Source organism: Kogia breviceps, chromosome 5, assembly GCF_026419965.1.
Source record: "Kogia breviceps isolate mKogBre1 chromosome 5, mKogBre1 haplotype 1, whole genome shotgun sequence".
In the NCBI taxonomy this organism is placed as follows: Eukaryota; Metazoa; Chordata; class Mammalia; order Artiodactyla; family Physeteridae; genus Kogia; species Kogia breviceps.
The window spans coordinates 68,465,920-68,490,373 of NC_081314.1; the positions used below are offsets into that span (position 1 = coordinate 68,465,920).

At 37.9% G+C, this 24,454-nt stretch overlaps 1 protein-coding gene across 3 annotated transcripts in view; it reads left to right on the top strand.

Moving 5' to 3' along the window:
* SENP2 (SUMO specific peptidase 2) overlaps window positions 1-23,793 on the top strand; it is a 34,211-nt gene extending 10,418 nt beyond the window's left edge. For 2 of the 3 annotated variants that reach the window (XM_067034165.1, XM_067034164.1), the window contains exons 6-17: window positions 1,533-1,701; window positions 3,813-3,916; window positions 5,844-5,938; window positions 6,519-6,570; window positions 7,254-7,317; window positions 8,874-9,050; window positions 10,592-10,723; window positions 12,506-12,709; window positions 13,734-13,813; window positions 15,903-15,987; window positions 18,230-18,325; window positions 19,827-20,787. In XM_067034165.1, the coding sequence (XP_066890266.1) occupies window positions 1,533-1,701; window positions 3,813-3,916; window positions 5,844-5,938; window positions 6,519-6,570; window positions 7,254-7,317; window positions 8,874-9,050; window positions 10,592-10,723; window positions 12,506-12,709; window positions 13,734-13,813; window positions 15,903-15,987; window positions 18,230-18,325; window positions 19,827-19,889 (1,321 nt within the window). In that variant the 3' untranslated portion in view covers window positions 19,890-20,787. Of the gene's footprint in view, window positions 1-1,532; window positions 1,702-3,812; window positions 3,917-5,843; window positions 5,939-6,518; window positions 6,571-7,253; window positions 7,318-8,873; window positions 9,051-10,591; window positions 10,724-12,505; window positions 12,710-13,733; window positions 13,814-15,902; window positions 15,988-18,229; window positions 18,326-19,826 lie in introns of all 3 variants that reach the window. The other variant, XM_059063724.2, reaches the window with a different exon arrangement.
* The last annotated feature ends 661 nt before the right edge of the window (window positions 23,794-24,454 follow it).

Sequence of the window (24,454 nt, forward strand, 5' to 3'; positions counted from 1 at the left end):
GCTTTCCAGATATCTTTCTGTTACTGATTTCTAGTTTAATTTCATTATGGTCAGAGAATATACTTAGTATGATTTCAGTCCTTTTAAATTTATTAACATTGTTTATGTCCTAGAATATATTCAGTCTGGATATTCCATGTTCATTGAAAAGAATGTATATTCTGCTATTGTTGGGTGGAGTATTCTGTAAATGTCAGTTATTAATAGTTTGCTGATAATATTTTACAGATCTTACTGATTTTCTGTCTACTTTTTTATTGATGGATGAGTATAGAATGTTGATGTTTCCTACTGTAATTGTGGACTTGACTGTTTCTCTCATCCAGTTATGTCAGTTTTTGCTTCATGTACAGTATTTTGAAACTCTGTAGGTGAATAATTTGACCTAGATTCACCAGTTGTTATCATTTTTCCAGTTTGCTTTATCATTCTCTGTTATATGTACATAATATTTTTTTCTGAATCATTTGAGAGTAAGTCTTAGACTCAATGTCCCTTTAATCATAAGTTCTTGAGTGTGTTTATTTCTCAGAATGAGGACATTCACTTACATAATCACAGATTACCAAAATCAGAAAATGTAACATTGATATAGTACTATTATATAATCTTATTTAAATTTCTCTATTATAGAGATTATTTTTTTCTGGCCCACAATTCAGGGCGGGATCATGTATTATATTTAATTTTCATGTCTCTTTGATCTCCTTTAATCTGGAACAATGCCTCAGCCTCTTTGTCTGTAATAGCATGAATATTTTTAAAGAGTACAAAGCATTGCTTTTGTAGAATCCCTTAGTTTTGTCTGTTTACTCATGATTTATTTTAGATTATGCAAATTTTTTGGTAAAAATACTGCATATGTGATGTGTCCTTTCTTAAACCTCACATCAGAGAGGTATGATGTCAGTTTGTTCCATTATCGGTAATGGCAAGAGAGGCAGGCTCTATCAACCAGCAACAATGACTAACTAGGTGAGGGCTTCACAGCTTCCCATTCTTTAGCATTTATTAATTTAGTATTCATTAATTTAGTATTCAGCAGATACTGATTGAGTGCCTTTTGGCTTAGATCATGTACCAGGATATGGTGGTGGAAGGATGAAATCTCTGTCTTCATGGACTTTAAAGTTTAGTGTGAGATGCAGTCCCACAGTGACGCCAATAATTAATCAATCACACCAATAATTAATTTCAATGGTACCAAATGACTAAAGGAAAAGTGTAGTACCAGAGGGGAGAGTATGTTGTGTAATAGCGAGCTAAGCCAGAGTTGGAGTTGGAAAATTGGGCATGAGGAAGAAGGCAAAGGCTTTCATGTGGAAGCCCTGGTGACTGGGAATAGACATTCCATAGCAGAATTCTGGGGTGCCCTCTGCTCTAGAGATCTAAATTTTGTGAATGATGGTTGTCTGATTTGCCAGGAGCAAGCTTAACCTGAGACAGCTTAATCACAGGATTGTCTGGAGCTTAAATTCCAGCAATTTAAGCCATTTGGGAAAAACTTTTTCTTTTTTTTTTTTTCCTCTCAGTTTTACTTTGAGTTCAGAAGCCTATAATAGAAGACCAGGTGGCCGTCGCCATAGCAAAGGCAATCTGGAGAGTTCCTTAACGTGGAAGCCTCAGGAACAGGTTGTAACAGAGATGATTTCTGAAGAGGGTGGCAAGGGTCTGAGGCGTCCCCATTGTACTGTGGAGGAGGTAAGTAAGCCCTTTTAGCCTGATCTCTTTTAAAAGCAATTTTAGGAATTTGGGTGTGGGGGGATAAATAGTATATGTTCTGTGGTACAAAATACAAAAGGTATAAATGGGTGTACAGGGACTGTAAATTTCCCAGTCTCCCTTCTATATCTGGCCCCTATTTGACTCCAATGCTTATATGTATTCTTCTGTATATAAGTAGTCAATTTTCAGGTAAAGGAAAGAAAAAGGAATCATGTTAGGAAAAGGTACGATTATAGATTCTTTCTTTTTGGGTGCCTGAATTATTCTAACATGTTTCTTATATAAGCTGTAATAACTGTGACTAAGTAAGGGAAGTAAATGGTGTACATGTCTGCTTTTTCCTTCCATTTTTAGGGCACCTAGCATGATGTCTTCATCAACAATCTTCCCTTCCCTCTTGAAGTCTTCACTTATTCCAGGAGAATTTAGAACTATTCCTGTCTCTGGCATTTCCCCCGGACCATCACCTATTGCAATTTGCTAGATGGTTTTCTGAGCCACTTAGCTTAGTTCATCAAAGAAATGTTTATTTGGGTCCCAGGTGCTGTGCCAGTTTTCAGCAATTCAGGTCCCTGTTCTCTAGGAGCTTATACATTAATTGTTGTAATCAGCAAGCAAGTAGCAGAGAAAGGAATGGACTGCAGCCCTGGAGGGGATTTTAAGGAGAGGTATTAAAGTAGGCTTCAGTACCTCCTAGATGAGAAACAAGGGATGGGACTGAGCAAATATGTATGGGGTATACACAGGCCATATTCTAGAAGCATTAGAAGGTAGTATTAGCAAGGACGTACTTACTGGTTAAGTGTGATATAGGGTTAGATGGAAGAGCCTGAGTCCCAGATTTCATTCTTGGATAAATATGTGTCACTGACCAGGATACCCTATGTGTTTAGGGGAACATGATGACTTCAGTTATGGACATTGTTTAAAGTGCCTGTGAAACATGCAAGAAGACCTGTCCCGTAGACTTTTGGATATATGGGAGTTTTGAGAAGAAGGCAGGGTTAGGGACACATTGCTGAATCTTCTGCATATTGGTGTTAGATAAATCAAGGGAGCTGAAGAGATTATTCAGGGAGAGTATATAGTGTGAGAAGAGATAATGGGCCGAACCATCGACATTTACAGGGAGGCAGAAGAAATAATCTTCAGTGGAGACTGAGAAGATAAGAAGAAATTAGGAGAGGGTCTTCCCTGGTGGTCCAGTAGTAAAGAATCCACCTTCCAATGCAGGGGATGCAGGTTCGATCCCTGGTTGGGAAACTAAGAACCCACATCCTGCAGGGCAACTAAGCCCATGCACCACAACTACTGAGCTTGTGCACCTCAATGGGAGCACCTGTGTGCTACAAACTACAGAGCCCACACGCCCTGGAGCCCACACGCCACAGCTAGAGAGAAGCCTGCGTGCCGCAACAAAAGATCCCACGTGCCTCATCAAAGATCCCACGTGCCACAACTAAGACCCGACGCCTCTAAAAAAATAAAGAAAATAAATAAATATTAAAAAAAAAAAAAAAAAAAAAAGAAATCAGGAGAGTGTATTGTCCAGGAAGGCAAGGCGAGGTTAGCAGGGTAAGGTGCTGGAGAGAAAGGTCAAGTGACAGAAGAGCTGAAAATGTGTCCATTGGATCTGACCATAGAGGGTCATTAGTGACTTTGGTGAGACCAGTTCTGTTTTGGAAGCTGAATGTTCTGCACATGCAAGTGGATTATTTCTGCTAAGTTTTTTGTGGTTAACCCAGTTTCACTGTCAAAAACTCAGATGCTATCAAGGTGTAGCAGATAATGTAAATGAGTGAAATGGGCTGGAGTGAATAGGTGACCAAAGGGAATAAATAGTCTTACATAGCTCCAGATTGTTGATACAGTGTTTCAAAAGAGACCAGATGTTATTGGATTTTTCTTTTTAATTTATAAAGTTAGTAATTAAAATTGAAGGAATTAAAAGAACACTAAAATTACAAAAACACTGTGCTGGCGAATGAAACACATCTGTGAGCTGCATTTGACCTCTTAGTCTTTGTTTATGATTTAATTACAGGTTTGATGTGCTGGTAGTTATCTAAATGCTTTCTTTTATTTAGGGTGTTCAAAAAGAGGAAAGAGAGAAATACCGAAGGTTATTGGAGCGACTTAAAGAAGGTGGTCATGGAAACTCTGTTCCTCCTGTAACTTCAACTCATCATAGGTAAAGATGCGTTAACAAGATAAATGCTTTACCAGACATCTTTTTCCTTATTTTTGGAGAAGGGATTGGTGGGAATGGCTTTGTTGAAAAAAGAGATTAATATTGAGAGAGTGAGCCCTGTAAGTTGTCTCTACTGATGGATTATATAGAACAGTGGTTTTACAAAATAGAATTTTCTGTTAGCTTTAAGCATCCTTTGTTCAAGTGAACTCTTACATAAAACTCTGATACAGAAAAGTGGAATCACTGGTTGAAGTCAGGTTCCCAGGGAGCAGAGAGTTTTTTCAACCTCCCCCACACACGTTTCTTATGACCTCTGTCTTCCCCTCTTTTCCCCCTCTTCTTCCCCGCTCTTCCCTCCCTTTATCTCTTGCCCCCCACACCCCCCGCCATGTACACATAGTCTCTGAGGCATCCTACTGGATGCATCTTTGCACAGTCGGAAATCTTCCACTCTAGAGACAAGATTAAAATCATCCCAGGTCATAAGGAGTTTTCCTTACAAGACTGCTTGTTAATTAACTGTGCTGAGTTGACCAAATAGATGAGAATGGCAGAAGGAATTGATGTCTGGCCTTTTATTTCCCTGTAAACAAGGGGACAAAAAAATATGTGAGCTCAGGTTTGAGGTCTACTTGATAATTCTAACAAGCAATGTGAGAATACACAGAGGGGAGTCCCAGAAATTATGTAACAGTAAGTTGAAGGTGAAGAAGTCACAAGACTGTCTAGCTTGTTGCATGCAGAAATAACAAGAATTTTAACTTTGGGAATTTTAACTTTGGTTGTGAACTTTAAAAAGAAATTCAGGGACTTCCCTGGTGGCTTAGTGGTTAAGAATCTGCCTGCCAATGCAGGGGACACGGGTTCAAGCCCTGGTCCAGGAAGATCCCACATGCTGCGGAGCAACTAAGCCCGTGCGCCACAACTACTGAGCCTGCACTCTAGAGCCCGTGAGCCACAACTACTGAGCCCGTGTACCACAACTACTGAAGCCCGCGCACCTAGAGCCCATGCTCCGCAACAAGAGAAGCCACCGCAATGAAAAGCCTGCTCACCACATTGAAGAGTAGCCCCTGCTCACCGCAACTAGAGAAAGCCCACGCCCAGCAACGAAAACCAAACACAGCCAAAAAATAAAGAAATTTATTTAAAAAGAAATTCAGGGGCTTCTCTGGTGGCGCAGTGGTTGAGAGTCCGCCTGCCAATTCAGGGGACACGGGTTCGTGCCCCGGTCTGGGAAGATCCCACATGCCGCGGAGCGGCTGGGCCCGTGAGCCGTGGCCCCTGGGCCTGCGTGTCCGGAGCCTGTGCTCCGCAACGGGAGAGGCCACAACATGAGAGGCCCGTGGACCGCAAAAAAAAAAAAAGAAAAGAAATTCAGTTTAGTCCATCAGAATGTTCATATTTTTTTCCATTTTGACTAGCCACTGTTGGAAGCTACAGAATGCTAGCCACTGTTGGAAGCAGCAGTATGCTTCGTGAACTATTGGTTTTGTCATGTCAGCAAAATCCTCAAACTATTTTGCTTATTATGTTTTTGTTGTTGTTGTTGTTCTTTTTCTTATGTTCTTTTAATGTGTTGTTTTGGGATCCATTTCAGTACATCGTTTAAAATTTTTCGTCTTTTAACTTGGGTGTTATCAAGCTGAGATTTTTCAGTCAAGGTGGTGCTGAGGATTGAGAACATCCACTTTTATTATGGAGAAACTGGAGGTTAGGTAACTTGGCTGGAATATTAGAATCAGGATTAGACTCCTTTTATCCTAGTCCCAGATGATGCTATGTTGCGTCCTTTCTCTTGTAATTTGTAATTTCTGGGTTATCAATAACTCCTGTTTGGAGAAGCTTACCAGAAAGAGATAATGAATACTTATAATAGATTTTCCTTTTGTATCTGATCTTCTTCACTTTTTGTGTTTCTAAGTTCTCAAAGAAGTCAGATGGACACATTAAAGACCAAAGGCTGGGGGCAAGAGCAAAGTCATGGAGTCAGAACAACTCAGTTTGTTCCAAAACAATGTGAGTTCCCAGATTTAGCTGTATCTTAATAGTCTTAATATACTGAACTTAGTTCAAGTGCATATAAAATTGAAAAATGACATATTAGTAAAAGATGGTGTACCAAACTTTAAAACATTATCAGACCCCAGAGCATTGATGTGGGCCTACCAGTACCAGTAGTTTAGTAAAAAAGCTATTTCAAAATAAAGCCAATTTAGAAAGTACATCTTGATTATTATTCCTAGTTTCTATATCGTAGTGTATATTTTGTGAGCCTAAAATTAATTTCTTTGTATTCCTTATATTAATTTCCTTGTATTTCTCCACTTGCTGTTCATTGAATGACACTAAATGATAGCTTACCAGATAAGCAGATATTAGTCAGTTTACACTAAAGATTATATTTAAAGGAGAAAGATTTATACGTTTTTAAGCAACTTAATTTGTATGGAGGCTAATGTCTTTGGAACCCATTTTAGCATTTCAGTGTAAATTAATATCTTGATACTTTGGAAACCATAAATTGAAATTCCAGCTATATGATTGATTAATAAAGGAAACGCTTTTTTTTTTTCTTTTTTTTTAATCATCCTCACAGATAGAGTTGTTGAAACAAGGGGACCTCTATGTTCAGTGAGAAGTGAAAAGAGGTACATGGTTCAGTTTATTCTAAGTTTTCTTTGACATATTATTTTCTTACTTTATAAACTATATTTATGAGTAACCATGTCTGAGGAACTGTGAACTCTTCTCAGCTCTGGTAGCTGGTCAGCATATGTGGGTACATAGGTAGCTCTTGTATCAGATGTCCACCCTAGCTTGGGAGGGTGCCCTTCTCCCCTAGGCATTAGAGGTTGGGAGGCATAGGTACTGCTTAGACAAGAGCATGGGTGTGGTGGGCATCTCTGGTGATCAGCATCTCTAGTATATGAACAGTGAAGGCAGTTCTGTGTGCCTTAGGATTTTGGTTGCTGGTTCTTTTATAGTAGAGTTTGGTAAACTATGGCCCATGGACCAAATCTGGTCCACCTGCCTGTTTTTGTAAGTAAAGTTTTATTGGACACAGTCATGCTCATTCATTTACATACTACTTATGGCTGCTTTTAAACTACAATGAAAGTTGAGAAGATGTGACTAAAACCATAAGACCTGCAAAGCTAAGATATTTACTATCTGATCCTTTTTAGAAAAATTTTGCTAACCTTTGGTTTAGAGGACTATATAAATTCAAGGCAATATTTGTTTACAATTATTAAATCTTCTTTCTGAAACTAGTTTAATATGTATCAGATTTCAGTCATCCAGTCTGTAATCTCTCACTTTTTTTCCTCAGGTGTTCAAAGGGGAAACTTTCTGATACAGAGAAGACAGTTGGAATCAGACTAGAAAATGAAGGTGTAAGTAGAAACCCTAGTTAAATTTTATATCTTTTACTCTATCACCTGACTTATGTTAAAATTTTGGTGCCCATGAAAAATAAGAAAGATGATATATGTTACTTTGATTTCTAATTCCGTTGTTTTCTTTGAAGAAGCAGCAGGCATTGAGGATACACACCTTTGGTTTTCTTCTGAGTTGCAAGATTTTTATCTCTGTGCTGTATCCACCTTTGTAAGAGAGACTAACTTGCCTCCATCCCAAACCTTATCTGTGTTGCCTGGCTTCTTTTGGAGAATTTTTGAAACCATACATCTTTAGGGAAAATAGTTGTTCAGGACTTTTCAGATTCAAGATTTCATATTTACTTGAAAATATTACCAATCTTCTGCTTAACTGGATTTTAAATTTTCTATATAAGTATCAGAATAAGAAGTGTCCCAATGATCTCCATAGCAATACCAACATTTTAAATAATAGTGGCAAAGTGTTTTACTAAGCACTCCATATCCAAAAGAATTATATTCCTAAACTAAATGCAGACTTGAAGTTTTAGATTATTTCATATTTTAGGTAATAGAAATACCAAAATTTAGGGAACTGCTTTGTGTTAAGAATCAGTCTGATCAAGATTCTCTTTTCCCATTTGATATCTTCATGAGAACTAGTCTTAAGGCTAAGTCATAGTCTTAAGTCATGATCCTAAGTCCTAAGTCTTAGATTGTTCCCTTCTCTAATGTATTTGTTACCTGATTAAAGACTACATCCTGCTTCTATCCTTGCTGAACCTGAAGGCATTGTGATCTGGGACCATGTGAAAGGGCCAGCAGCTACTGGTTTCGTAGGACCAGTATACCTGTCAGTTAGCTAGAGTAAAGAGCACTGGCTACGTGTGTTGAGAGTGTAGTTCTAGCCCAATGCTCTATTTCTAAATAAATTTCCTAATTTTAGATAAGTTTACCTACCAGTTGACTTAAGTTCAGTATTAACAGTTACGTAGGGTCATGATAAGGAAAGATTCTTATCAGAGTTTCTGGGATACTGGCAAAATTCTGTTTATTGACCTGAATGGTGGTTACATAGGTGTTAATATTACAAACATTAAGTGGCACATTAGTGTTTTGTGCATTTTTCTATAATATATAATTATTTTTAAAAAAGGATGAAGTAGAACGAGTTTACTTGGTATAAGGATAGAAGTGGTTTATTTTGAGTGGTGGGATTATGGGTCATATTTTTTTGCTTTTTTAAAGCTTTTCAAAATGTCTTTTAACTATATTATTTTTAATTGAAATAAGAAAACTGAAAATACTTTTATTGCTACCTCCAGGGAAAACGAATGTTCTGCTTCATGGTTTATAATTGAGGTGTCCTGTTGTGAGCCTTAGGTCTTGAACAATTTTTGTTCCCTCTTCCAGGGACAGGCAGATATGCTTAATCTACTTTACTCATTTGGGGATTTACTAATTCTCTTTTCTTTCAAGATAATGGTGCTGTTTTATATTTCATGTGTTACGTATGTTTATATGTGCAAGTATCAAACATGTCAGTAGAATATGGGAACTTTTTTAATCAGAGGAGGGGACTCCAGCTGGAACCTGACTTATCTGAAGAAGTGTCAGCCCGACTCCGCCTGGGCAGTGGAAGCAATGGCTTACTCAGGAGAAAGATGTCAATACTTGAGACAAAAGAAAAAAATTGCTCAAGCAAAGAGAGGGATAAAAGGACAGATGATCTTCTTGAACTTACAGAGGTATTGTTTCTTGTGTTGATCAGAATAAGGGGCATGTTTTTAAATAACCTCAGTTATTTAAGACTTGAGTGAATGTTTTGTTTTGAAGAGTTTCTCCAGGCTAGGGAATGTATGTATGAAGGAAATCAGGCCCAAGGGCTGGTCAGTCACTGGCTACACTGATCATTAGTGATCTGTGAAAGTGGCCTAAGGGATTAGATTAATTTCAGCAAATGTGAGTAGACAGAATTGTCACATATATTGGAATATAATGGGTTCTTTGTAGATTCTTTTTCTAAACTTAAAATATTTTGAGTTACACTGTATGGGTTTGACATTAGGAAGGAGTTCATTGCAGTTGTTTTTTTTTTTTTAAACATTTTATTTTATTTGTTTATTTTTGGCCGAGATGCACAGCCTGTGGGATCCCAGTTCCCCAACCAGGAATCGAACCCAGGCCCAGGCAGTGAAAGCGCCAAGTCCCAGCCACTGGACTGCCAGGGAACTCCCCTTCATTGAGGTTTTTGTTAAGCGATTATGGTTCACTAAAATGTCCCTTTCAATGATTACTGTATTTGAAACGTTTCTATAAGTAAAAACTTACAGAAAACAAGGAAATGAAGGTAGTTAAAAATTCTCATTTTAAAGGTGAGCCCACATCTTGACTCCTCCATTGTTGTGGTAGTCAGTCCTATTCAGTGAATATTTATTGAGCACTCACTATATGTTGGGCATGCAGGTGTAGAGAGAGAGATCCATAAAATTGTAAAATTGTGTTTAGTGGGGGGGATCAGTATTGAAAATACTTGGATGAGATAATTTCTATTTGGTTTATAGATTCTGGCTTATAGCTTAAATATGCATTTCTCTTTGTAATTCTTTAGAATGATGCCATCTATTCAATAAGGACTCAGTTGCTAGACTGCTGCCTAGTTTTCTAGTTTCTGCTTACTCTCTTCATGTCAAAAGTGGATAGAATGATCTCTTTGATGTTCTAATTTTATTACTTTGATGTTTTAAAATAAAAGTTCAGGAGGTAGATAAGGAAAGTATGAAAATGCTTTTATAGTATTGTGAAAGGAGCAAAGGCTAAGGAGTTAGACACTCCTGGGTTCAAATCTTGGCTCTGCTCTGCCTTTTAATCATTATATGACTTTGAGCATGTAACCAAAATTCTCTGAGCTTTACCTCTTCTATAAAATGGTGATAATACTTTCCCAACAAGCAGGGATTAATGGTGTGCTTCAAGCATCTGGTACATGTTTGGCTCATGTATCCCACATGGTAGTAGGATAATTGAGAGTATACTTTAAATATTAGTACCAAATTATTGTCTTCAGAAGCTAATAATTGAACTATCATTTTTAATAACCATTAGTAGTAAGATTGCTTTGTGCTCCTAAATTGAAATCCTTTCCTACTTCAATTTAGTAGGTCCTTGATGGTATATTTTTCTTAAGGGTCAGGTATTACAGAAATGAAAAGCTTTTTTCAATCTCAGACTTTCAGTATCTGATAGTGGTTCCATATTAAAGTAGCAACCTCTGGACTTTATAATTCAGGACATGGAAAAGGAAATCAGTAATGCTCTAGGCCATGGCCCACAGGATGAGATCCTAAGTAGTGCTTTCAAATTACGAATCACTCGAGGAGATATCCAGACCTTGAAGAACTATCACTGGCTCAATGATGAAGTAAGTTGTCTTTTTTTCCCCCTTTGACTATCATGCTTAACCATTTTCTGTCTGTAACCGTAGTGGTTTCTACACAATTAAAAGGGGCTGGTAAAGCAGCTTTAGTTTATCTAAAACAAAAACATCTTAAACCTTAAAAACATCATTAATTCTGATTGTTTGCTGCCTTTAATTATCAATGTTTCCCTCTTGTGCATTTGTGCTTTGTTTCATCCACCACTGCATCTACTAGTCTTCAGTGAGATTTTTATAAATCCTGGGTACAAGTGATAAATGGAAGGAAAGCAAGCAAGTGATACTTTATTTTAGATGAATTCTTATAGGAGCCATTTTACTTTTTCAATAATAAAGGAATATATTGATCAGTGTATGTACACTATGTGATTTTTTTCTTTATTTCATTTGAGTGATAACTGTAAAATTTGCCTAATTGTCATCTTGTATTCTTATGTATTTAGCTAAAGCTAGCTCTTGGTTCTTGCCAATTTCCCAGTTGGTTCTTTACCCACCTGCTCAGCCCCTGCATTTTCTCCCTTTGCCTTCCTTCCTCCCCGCTATAACTAGTGACATATAAACACATTCTTGTAAAATTAGAATGTTTCTGTTTCACATAAATGTAATATGTTTATTATAGAAAATTTGGAAAATACAGTAAAAGTGAAGGAAAAACATTATCGTTTGAAAGTGGCACAACTCAAAAATAAACAAAATACTAATGTTTTGGTGTATTTCCTTCCATTTAATTTTTTTAAATTGAGGTGTAATTTATATATAGTAAAATTCACTTCCAGTTAATATTTTTGCATATTTTCTGTGTGATATAGTTACATATACATTTTCATTGTTGCAGACTTTCTCCTTGAGTTCTTTCTCTTGTCTCTCTTACTCATATGCCTCAAAAGTACAGTCTCATTCCTTCTTTTTTTTGCTCTTTTTTAAAAAAAATTTTATTTATTTGTTTATTTTTGGCTGCATTGGGTCTTCGTTGCTGCACGCGGGCTTTCTCTAGTTGTGGCGAGCGGGCTTCTCATTGTGGTGGCTTCTCTTGTTGCGGATCAGGGGCTCTAGGCACGCGGGCTTCAGTAGTTGTGGCTCACAGGCTTTAGAGTACAGGCTCAGTAGCTGTGGCGCACGGGCTTAGTTGCTCCGTGCCATGTGGGATCTTCCTGGGCCAGGGCTCAAACCTGTGTCCCCTGCATTGGCAGGCAGATTCTTAACCACTGCGCCACCAGGGAGGTCCCTCATTCCTTCTTAATCCCTCCCATTTTGCACTGATCAGTTTTTTAAAATTAAATTTATTTTATTTTATTTATTTTATTTTTGGCTGCTTTGGGTCTTTGTTGCTGCGCACGGGCTTTCTCTAGTTGCAGTGAGCGGGGGCCACTCTTCATTGTGGTGTGCTGGCTTCTCATTGCAGTGGCTTCTCTTGTTGCAGAGCATGGGCTCTAGGTGCGTGGACTTCAGTAGTTGTGGCATGCAGGCTCAGTAGTTGTGGCACACAGGCTTATTTGCTCCGCGGCATATGGGATCTTCCCGGACCGGGGATCAAACTGTGTCCCCTGCATTGGCAGGCGGATTCTTAACCACTGCGCCAGCAGGGAAGTCCCTGCACTGATCATTTTTTGTTTTCCATCTTCTGTCATAGACAGCCCTTTTATTCCCTTCCTTAGTACCTTCCCTTCCCTCAACTTATTTTCTAATTCATCCTAATTCAGTTAGGTATAAATCTAGTTTTGATAATATACTTGCCATATTCCAACATTTACTCTCTTGGTATTACAGGTCATTAATTTTTACATGAATCTCCTGGTGGAAAGAAATAGAAAACAAGGGTATCCAGCACTTTATGCATTCAGTACTTTCTTCTATCCGAAATTAAAGTCTGGGGGTTACCAAGCAGTGAAAAGATGGACCAAAGGGGTCAATCTCTTTGAACAGGAACTTATTCTGGTGCCTATTCATCGGAAGGTACATTGGAGCCTGGTGGTAAGTCGAGAGGTTTAATTGTTGGAGTTTGCATAATGACTGTTTTGTTAAATGCAGGCATATCTCAGAGATATTGCAGGTTCAGTTACAGACCACCGCTGTAAAGCAAATATCGCAATAAAGAGTGACATCAATTTCTTAGTTTCCCAGTGCATATAAAAGTTATGTTTACACTACACTGTAGTCTATTAAGTCTGCAATAACACTATATCTAAAAAACAATGTACATACCTTAATTTAAAAATACTTTATTGCTAAATACTTTTTATGCTAACCATCATCTGAGCCTTCAGTGAGTTGTAATCTTTTCACAATAGTAGCATCAGCGGTCACTGATCACAGATCACCATAACAAGTATATTAATAATGAAAAAGTTTGAAATGTTGTGAAGAATTACCAAGATATGACACACAGACATGAAGTGAGCAAACACTGTTAGAAAGATGACGCTGATAGACTTGCTTAATGCAGGGTTGCCACAGACCTTCAATTTGTGAAAAATGCAGTGTCTGCAAAGCATAATAAAGTGAAGTGTGCTGGTGACGAAGGCAACTCTTCTGTCTAGTGAGAGTCCCATAGTATATGTTAAAGGCATACACTGCAGAGTCCCTTCTTAGTTCTTGAGTTGAACAACTTAGAAAGCTACAAGGCAGTCTGTGTAGTGGAGGAGCTTTGATTTTTAATAGGAAAGAATTTTAATACATTTGGATTATTTTATTTTGTTTACAAGATGATAACGGGTTCATTGTAGTAAAGGTATAAAGAAAAAGGCAAAAAAAAGTCTCATCACTCTGAGAGGACCACTAATGTTTTAAGGAATAAGTTTCTATGCCTTTCTCTAGGAATAGAAAAATATAATTTTATAGACATGGAGCTCATATCATCTGTGATGTTTTATGAAAAATGTGTCTTAGAAATCCATTCATGTTGGTACATATATTTTTTTTAAATGCTTATCTTTTTAGAAATAAAATTCTCATTTTTGTGATGGTTGTTTCTGGATGTTGCATTTTTCCATTATAGGTGATAGACCTAAGAAAAAAGTGTCTTAAATATCTGGATTCTATGGGACAAAAGGGCCACAGGATCTGTGAGATTCTCCTGTAAGTAAAGGCTTAAAAACTTCAGTGTTGCCTCAGTGTGCCCTTTGTTAAGTGGTCTTTCTTCTTTCCATCCTCTGGTGGTTGGTAGTCTAATGTGTAGTGAGAGCTATCTTCCTAGTTGTTCACAACTTGACCTGAATCCATCTTTTTGTCTAAACCCCAAAATCTGATCTTAACTGAGAAATCTTATTTAATAGCATCATTGAAAACAAGTTTGTCATATGTCATAATGTAAAATATATTTGATCAGAATCCCGTGATTTGAATTAGATTTCTCTGGGATTGATACATTAGTTCTCTCAATTCTTAAGCCCACTCACTGATGTCTCTGTGCTTTCCATGATGGTTCGGTTCATCTCATAGAACCTGGAGGTAATTTTTAAGTTAAAACATGGTTTGTAGGTAACTGTTTTAATAGCAATTGCTAGAAACCTGCCTTTAAAGCATAGCCATCTATTAGCTATGTACAGTGATGACAAGAATTTCACAGAGAGGAAGCAAATCAGTGTAACAAGTCTATTTTGAAACCCTTATGCTCACTGGAAGCAAATGCAGGTTCCAGTTTTTAATTTTATTAAGGATACTTGGATAATTTTAATAAGGATACTTTAGTAAGGAACTCTAGTTGAATGATGTGAAGAAAAGTTAACAATAATTCAGTTCTTTCTTTTTTGATGTTTTAGTGTAAAAGATCCTTTTTATTTATGGGTGTTTATCTTGAATAAATAATATAGAGAAAAAATTTTTTAAAATCATAAGATATACCAAATTGTTTATAAAGCAGTTATTTCCTCTAGTCTTTTCTGCTTAAGATGTCTGTAAAATGTGCATACATACATACGTGTGCACATACACATATGTACAATCACATACTTATGTATGTTTTCATTGGAATCACAGCAAAATTTTGTCTGTTGCTTATAATAGGATACAAAACAACCATACTTTTATAACATTCATACTTTTTTTTCCCTCTCTCTTTTTTAATATATGAAGAGTTCAGCTTCTTTGGGTATCTGAGGCCCCCTCCCTTTCCTGATGCCCCTGGTCCAACTTTTCTCAACTTTTTTCATTATCACCTCCCCACTCCAAATTTTTTAAAAATATAATTTCTCCATGACAAGAGAAAATAGTATTAAGGAAGAGACTTTTTTTGTTTGTTGGGTTGAGCTTTAGAGGGCTACAAACCATTGAAATATCTAAGATTTTTGCCTTCTAAGAACCAGTTTTCACCTCTCTGCGGGTGATATTGCTGCTCCCGTTGTGAGCGCATGCCCTAACATAGCACTGGTTTCCCTTTTATGCAGGTTAGGGTGAGAACTGAGATGCCTGTGTTAAATTTGATAACCCTCTGGAGATTTAGATAAAATTAAATCACTCTCAATACTTAAGTATATATCACCTAGGAATGAGGAAATTCTCTTACATAACCACAATGCCATTATCACACTTAAGAAAATTGACAACCACTAATGTGTAATATATGATTCATGTTCTGATATCGTCAGGTATCTTTTATAGCTTTTTTTCCCTAATCCAGGAAGTCAGTCAGGGTTCATGCATGTAAGTAATGTCTCTTTAGTCTCCTTTAGCTTAGAATAGTCTCCTACATTTTTTTGTTGTTGTTTTCCCTGGCAGTGCCTTTTTTTTTTTTAAGACTCCAGGCCAGATGTCTTTTTTTTTTTTTCAGATGTCTTGTTTTATATCTATTTTTAAGTGAGAAAAAGCAAGTTATAGAATGAAGTACTTTTTAAAAATAGAATAAAATGTGTATTTTAAAATGGGGTGGAGTAGAGAACTAGAAGACCAAACAGCAAACCATTAATAGTAAATATTTCCAGAGTGGTTATTATGGTCTTTTGCATTTTACATATTGATTTAATTTTAAAAATATAACCATATATAATTTTTGTAATCAGAAAAAACACAAAATAAAAGGTAAAAAGCCAAAAACAATCATATTTTTAAAAATCTAACAGAGATGGCTTTGAGAATGGCAGGTCTATTAAACATCACAATGTCTTTGTAGTCATAATGCTAAGTCTCCACAGGGATTCATCAATATATTCCTTCTTTGCTGTTTTTTCAGTCAGTATTTACAGGATGAAAGTAAGACCAAAAGAAATATTGACCTGAATGTTTTAGAGTGGACCCACTACAGCATGAAGCCACATGTAAGTGGTGATCATCTGTATTTCAAATACTTTGTTGCATTTCCTGTCAGTACCATATTATTTAGACTTGGCTTCCTTCCTCCCCTTACTCACTCATCCTTAGGCATGCATTCTCCTGAGGTGTACATCTTCAGAATGATCACTTCTAAATCATCAGAAATTCATTTAACCAAGTTGTTGGCTTTTAAGCCTTTATCTTGTTTTTTAAACTATAAATGTTAAATATCTGCATGTCTCAAAAAATTGAGAAAAAAACACAACACAATAAATTCAAGGCAGCTACTTTTCTTGGTTGGCATTAATGGAAATTTTAAAGCTCCTGTTCAAAACTTATCTGAGATATTTGTATATTTAGATCTTAAGGGTCCGATGCTGTGAGTCCTCAACAGTCAGGTGTGCTATTTGTGAATGTGCTTTGGATCTTGCCAGATTTGAATCTCATTCAGGGATTAAAAATGCATACATCTGGGACTTCCCTAGTGGTGCAGTGGTTAAGAATCCGCCTGCCAATGCAGGGAACACGGGTTCGAGCCCTGGTCTGGGAAGATCCCACATGCCACAGAGCAACTAAGCGTGTGCACCACAACTACCGAGCCTGCACTCTAGAGTCTGCGAACCACAACTACTGAGCTCGTGTGCCACAACTACTGAAGCCCGAGCCCCTAGAGCCTGTGCTCCACAACAAGAGAAGGTACCACAATGAGAAGGCTGTGCACTGCAACGAAGAGTAGCCCCCGCTCGTTGCAACTAAAGAAAGCCTGCTTGCAGAAACAAAACCCAGCCAAAAATTAATTAATTAATTAATTTAAAAATGCATACGTCTTTTAACCCTAATGGCCCCTTTTCTTTTTTTTAAAAAAAAAAATATTTATTTATTTATTTATTGGTCAGTGTCGAGTCTTAGTTGTGGCACGTGGGATCTTTATTGCCACGTGCTGGATCTTTAGTTGCAGCAAGTGGGATCTTTTGTTGCAGCATGTGAACTCTTAGTTTTGGCATGTGGGATCTAGTTCCCGGACCAGGGTTTGAACCCATGCCCCCTGCATTGGGAGCATGGAATCTTTGCCACTGGACCGCTGAGGAAGTCCCCTGATGGCTCCTTTTTAAAGTAAGCTACATGAGTTCAATTTTAGCCCTAACCTCTATATAATGGCTTGACTATCTTTATCCAAAAGCATTTTCATTTCTAAGTTGAATAAGTAGAAGAGTAAGTGTTGAAATTTCCTGAGGAAAGCACAGATAAAAGAAGAGTTTGTTAGGTTGAGTAACTGTGTTCTGGAATGGGAAATGTAATAAAGAAGACAAATTCTCTTCATTTGTGTGGTGGAGTCTATAGTTCTCTCCACTCTGTGAGAGATGGCTGGGCTCAGGAGAGAAGTTTGAGGTACCTACCATATGTATGGATGGTGTGCATTTTCAGTCTTTTCCTTTTTACAATAATCATGTGTATTTTTTTGAATAAAAATTGAGTTGTTGTCATCTAGTATGTTTTCCAGCAGTGGAATTAGACTCTCTTATACTCTTATTCCCCTTATAACTGACAGCCAAAGTATATAAGGGGCTGGCCAAGATTAGTGCGACATGGGCTTGGGGAATGTGTGAGTTTACTTCACCTGGGCTTGGAATCCACCACCTTTGGTTTATGGTGCCTTTAAGTGCTGCTTGCAAGCAGTAATGTTTTTTTTTCAGGACAGAACTGAACATCATGGCAAGATTTCCTAACTGGTTAAACCCTATAAAGAGGCTTTTTTCTTTCTCCTGCTTGCAACTGTGGGGTTCCAAAGCAGTAGTCATAGTTTTCCGGCTAGGGAAGACAAGTCAGACTCTGCAGTATGGAAATAGGTTAGTTGTACTGTAAGCATATCTCTGATTGAACCACACACTTAGCCATTTTCAAAATTTTTTAATGCCTCTGAAACAATTCTGACTAGAATTCCTGTTCCTGGTAATAAACCTTCGTTCAGTTTGGTTTATATGAGAGTTGAGAGATGGAACTCTCACTTTGCTTTTCTCTTTCCTTCTAAAAAACATTTTCCATGAAGCTCACATACTTCATGTCATGGGTTGGGTTTTTATGCCACATAAAGACTAATTGTGTCTATGTGTGTGTGTTTTGTGTAATACCAGATTTAACATTTACCTTTATAATATTGTTTATCCATAGTAATATTTAGAAAAAGTCAAAGGAGTTTGTATTTGATGAAATTTCACCCCTTCCTCTCTTCTTTTTTTGTAATTTTAGGAGATTCCTCAACAGTTGAATGGGAGTGATTGTGGAATGTTTACTTGTAAATATGCAGATTATATCTCTAGGGACAAACCTATCACATTTACTCAGGTGAGTGGAGACCCCTCCTCATCCATTTACTTGTTACTAAACAAGATAAACTCAGAGCATGTTACCAGTGCCTGGCACACATTAAGCTGTTAATAATGGTAGCTGTGTTACTATTATTGCTGTAAACCTTGGCCATAGCCCTGCTCTTGCTAGTATCAGGGTTTGTCACTGTATCTGCTCTCACGTTTATCCTAGTCTTTGGTGACCAGTGGGGCAATTTGCATATCTCTGAACTCCAGTGTTCACTGGTTCTTGAGTATTACTAATATTTTTAGCCAAAGAAGGAGGCACATCAGAATATGTAACAGCATGGGGAAATCAGGCCTTTTGAGAACTTAAGCTGCAGGTCTAAGATGTAACTATGAATGCTGATTTTCCCTTCTGTTCTGATTATTTTTGGTTCTCCATAGCTCTGCATTTGAGTGGAAATTCAAATATGTTGGGAACTCTTGAGTATTTATAATACTCAAGTTTGTAATAGTGGATTCTCAGTCTTTTTACAACCAAGGACAACCTCCTTTAAAAAATAGTTTGCTTTAACAGACCTCATTTTGATAGCTACCAAATTGTACATATTGAATAGTAGGACGACTAATAACCCCATTCTAAGCTTTTGAACAACATGAACTAACTAGGGCTCCCATGCTGAATTAATACAATTGGTTAGCTTTGGCAGTTTTACTAAGAATAAATATGTAATTTTTTACTACATGTTTTGAGCTATTTAAAATAATTTATGAATCCATGTGTTAAGATTTTTTAGGCCTCTTCACACTAGTTTGTAGTAAAATGGTATATCCAACTATGTATAAGGAAGCTCCAGGAGTACCTCAAGGGTATCTGATTTCATCAAATACAGGTGATTTTGGATTTGTCTTGCATGTTGTTGCTTTAAAAATTGGACCATGTAGTGATTATCAGTTAAAGCAGAATAATATATTAAGAAAAGCATCTAATTCTTAGATGCTTCTAAAGAAGGACTTATTTATTCTCTGAACCTAATGACATGAGATTTGAAGGGGGGAAGTTGCTATTTGAACAGAATTGGCCATGGACAACATTTGGTATAGCACAGAGTAATTTGCAGGTTTGTTTTTTTCTTTATTTAAATAGACTTCATGTTCTTCTCATAAGAAAGCAGAATATGTTCATTTTAGAATGTTTTGAAATACAGGTAAGTAGAAAAGTTACTTTTTGTGCCACTACTTAGCTATTTCCCTTTTTGGTACACGTTTTTGTTATGAAGTTGTTGTTGGACTCTATTGTATAATTCTGCATCCTGCTTTGATTGTCCTTAACATGTAAAAATGCTTATGATACATAAAATAATAAAAATAACCTCCTTTTTTTATGGCTTTGTAAGACTGTACCATGATGCGGACAAGTCAAGGCTTACACAAAGGACATTGACATCCTACTTTATTTACATGCTACAACTAAAGGTTGTTGATGCTGGGCACTTTCATGTGTGATGTATGTGTTACTTGTGGATTCTCTGCAGCACCAGATGCCTCTGTTCCGGAAGAAGATGGTGTGGGAAATCCTTCATCAGCAGTTGCTGTGAGAACGCCCTGCTGCAGTCCCTCCCGCTGCTGGTGGTTCTTTCACAGATGGACGTTTCCATATACCTCATGCATTGTGGGTTAAAAAGTTCCTGCATCACCTCTGTTCTCTCACAGGTACTGAGCTTTTAGAAGTGCATGAAGGCCCCTCTCTGCACCCTAGTCCTGACTTGGTGTGTGGAGAGCTGCTTGCAACCTTGTTTATAAGGCCATGCCTGCTCAGAGCCCTGGACTATCAACCCACACAAGAACAAACGCTAATTAATACTTTTTTTTTTCCCTATGAATGTGGGAAATGCAGGATTTATTCTATGATTTTTCTGTGTGTTTGTTCACGTGTATTCATTCACTCACTCATTTGCAAACATAATGGGCAGTGGCTGTTTTCTGCTGCTCTTTTAAAGTTAACTCTAAATTTCTCATTTGAACTATTTATTTCTGAAAGGAATGTTAAGCTGCCACTCCCTGCTGAAGATCAGGAGGGAAATCAGTGGGGGGAGGAAGGGTTAATTAACTTCTCTAGCTGGAGCAGTAACTGCTGACTTGAAGCAGGAGGTCTTCTTTCTTTTGAGGCTTGAAAATGCCAGGAGAAGCACTGTGGTGTAGGGCTCTGGTTGCCTTTCAGAGGAAGTTCCACACTACAGCATTGGCACGGTGTCGTGGAAAAGTGGAACTGTGGCCAAGGAACTCTGGCTATCCAAGTGTCTTCAGAAGAGTGTCGTGGTCATCCTAAAGAGACTTCCCTTTCTGGAAATAAGGTGACTTGGCTACTCTTGAAACTGGATTTGAAGTCACTGTAAACCCTAAATTTTCATTTTCATCCCAGATCTGGTTGAGTATAAGCCTCATAGGGCTGGCCTGAGCCATTTATTTCAAAAGATACTATTCAGTTTAAAGCTATTTTCCTCAAAGTTTTTTTTTCTATATATAAAGCCAAAATTAAGTTTTGTACTCATTAGTATTTACATCCCCCCATTCCACCGCCACTGAAATCTGTGCAAGAAAATTTAGTACTTGGCTCTGAGGTTGCCAGTTATACAGTAGTCTATTTTGCCTATGAAAGTTTGTATTTAACTGTTTTGTTCATTAAAAACCTTACAGTGGTTATGCATATTTAATTTCAGAAAGTTTAGAGTCGGTCAGAACATATTTTGCAAGATTTAGTGCCTAGTGTTGCTTTTCTGATGTAATAAAAGGTTGTCTGGCAGAACCTGAAAAGTATACGCTGATTTCTAACCCTTTCCCTACTTAAACCTCCCACACTTCTCCTCGTTCACAAAAGTAAGAGGTCAAACCAGAAAAACTAGGCATCTGTTAGCTATGAATCAACATATCTGCCATCTGGAGGCCCTGGCTTCTGGTCGCAGAGGCATACTCTTTTTTAAAAAAAATTAATTTATTTAATTTTGGCTGCATTGGGTTTCATTGCTGTGTATGGGCTTTGTTGCGGTGTGTCAGCTCTAGGCACGCAGGCTTCAGTAATTGTGGCACATGGGCTTAGTAGTTGTGGCTCGCAGGCTCTAGAGCGCAGGCTCAGTAGTTGTGGCGCACGGGCTTAGTTGTGGTGCACGGGCTTAGTTGCTCCGCGGCATGTGGGATCTTCCTGGGCCAGGGCTCAAACCCGTGTCCCCTGCATTGGTAGGCGGATTCTTAACCACTGCGCCACCAGGGAAGCCCTACAGAGGCATACTCTTGCAGGCAGTTTTCCCTGAGATGTGTAAAAGTCTTGGTATAAGACCTGGGGCCTGTGGTGAGGATTGAAACTGCTGTGCCTACTTGACGGTCAAACCAGAGGACGTGTGCTTAGGTGATGATTAAAGAGTGAGCCAGTTGGGCTGAGTCTCCCTCAAGCTTAGGCTGTACAGAGAACCCTGCCTGCAGCCTCCGTTCCTTTCTTGAGGCTTCTGGAGCTGTGCCAGTGAGTATTGGGTTCAGGCAGCGGGCACAGCCAAGAAAGGCCAGAGATTTACTGGGTCAGCAATGCACTGAATGCCTGGTTCCCACTTGGCACTAGTAGGTTTCACCTGAGAATTTTGAACCTTGGTTAAGATTTGTTCCATGTGGCGTAAATCCTTTTAGGAATGGCAGCCCAAATGAGTGATGCTGGGGGTTAATGTATTTGTATTACAAGTATTTGGAGGGGCTTCTTAGAGCAGCATTCACTGAGCTTTCCACTAATGTGATTCTTCAGGATAGCTCTTAATAATCTTCTAGGACATAATGAAGTGATGAGAACAGAGAGTCAAGTTGGAGAATGCCATTCTACTTAACCCTGAGTTTCTGAATTTAATAGGAGATAACACAGCCATGCTTCTCTAGGCACTGACATTTCTCTGTACAGATACTTGTTGGTAACAGAATTTTAATACCTTAACAGTTTATGAGAAAAGCAGCCAGCTACTGATAATTTGCTAATTATCAGTAGCAAATTATTAACATTAAAGCCAGTAAGAAAGATATCTATATTTCTCTATATATTTTATTGCAGTAGTTTGGGGGTCTGAAAAAAACGTGGAGTGAACCATTGTTCTTTTTTTAGTAGGCAGTCTCTCCTAAAGATTGATGAAGAAGAAAAAAAAAAACCCCACAACTGTTGGTGAGCAAATGTCTTTCTCATTTTCGACCTTTGAGCCATGAGGAGGGTGGGAGGGAAACAGACTTGGGGCATATGGAAGATGTCTGGAGAGCCCCTTATTCTACCTCAGCTACCTAAGGCTATTAAAACTTCTGATCTTTTCCTCCTAAGCACAGCTTGGGGAATGCCATGTTGAATGGCGGATGTTTGCCTGCACTGTGAGGAGTTGCTTGGTGCTGGGACCAAGGTGTGGGTGCAGGGAGAACGTGTCCTTGAAGATATATTGAACTTTAGATATAAATAAATAAATATGGTAGAGAAATTTAAGTTTGTAACAACCTTAGTACTATAGTTAAGCTACACAGTTTAAATTGGCTTTTGTGAGGGAATTCCCTGGAGGTCCAGTGGTTAGGACTCTGCGCTTTCACTGCTGAGGGTGTGGGTTCAATCCCTGGTTGGGGAACTAAGATCCCACAAGCCGAACAGTGCAGCCAAAACAATAAATAAAAATTTTTTTTTTTTAAATTGGCTTTTGTGAACTAATTGGGAACCTAATCTCTTTATGATAGTTTCTTTAAGAAAAGCTTTAGGTACCCAATATTCGAACAAATTTTTGGTAATTGTTTGTAAGTTGGGAATCTAGGTGTCTGTATTCTTTGGTGATTTTTAAAAAAATTTATCTAATATATACAAGGAAGAGTTTGGGTGTTTGAAATAGGTGTTGATTTTATCTATCAATAAATTCATCTCTTTAATTCAGTGGCTTTCAAATATTTTTGATTGCAACTCATAGTAATAAATGTATTTTATATTGTGACCAATACACATATGCATATATTATGTGATTATATATGGACACAAAAGTTTTACAAAAAATATTACTTATCCTTACTACACTGATAGTCTTCTTTAAACAAAAATTTTTTAAAGGTGAGTTGTGACCACCACATTGATTTCTCAACCCGCTAATGGATAGAAATCCAGTTTGAAAAACACTGCTCTAAATGAACTGACAGCAAAATGCAAATTATGTTCAAAACTATAATGCTTTAGACCACAAAAATACAACAAATGTGGGGTTGTTTTGAAATGAATCAATCTAAATCTAGGAAAATGGGCCAGAAGTTTTCAGATCCTCAATGGAAATGTGGTTAAACAATCCTTGTTCTTCAGGTTTTTACATTGTAATTTCGTGAAATATGTTCAGTAGAAGTCCTATTACTTCTATGTAGGATGTAAAACAAAGGGTTCTATGGCCCAGTGAATGTGTGTACCATGTCTTTTCCTCCTGGGGATGCATGGCAAATGTAATAAATTAACGTCTTAACCTAGTGTGTCTAAAAACTTGGATGTTGAGCCCTCTGTGTTGACACCCGTGGAACTGTTTTGTGAAATACAGTTTAGCATGTGCCAGGAGAAGCAATGTAGAGTTCTTGGAAGCATATGCTTCAAATATACATTGGGGAAGTATCCCCTCTCCCCATCTCAGGCCCCCCCACCAAGCATACACACTGCCTTCTTTTTTTTTTTTTTTTTTTTTTTTTTTTTTTTTTTTTTTTTTTTTTTTTTTTTTTTGTGGTATGCGGGCCTCTCACTGCTGTGGCCTCTCCCGTTGCGGAGCACAGGCTCCGGACGCGCAAGCCTAGCGGCCATGGCTCACGGGCTTAGTTGCTCCGCGGCATGTGGGATCTTCCCGGACCAGGGCACGAACCCGTGACCCCTGCATCGGCAGGCGGATTCTCAACCACTGCGCCACCAGGGAAGCCCCACACTGCCTTCTTAAGGGCATGTGGTGATCATAGTCTGTGGTGCCACTTATATTTTTCTTTAATTTTATCAGTAATAGGTGTTCATAGTAGAAAAATAAAATACTGTTAAAAGTTAAAGAATAAGAGTTCTGTAAACTCACCACCAAGAGTTAATAGCTCTTAACATTAACATTCTGGTATAGATCCTGGCCTTTGGTATATACTCTGTCACGTGTGTATTAAT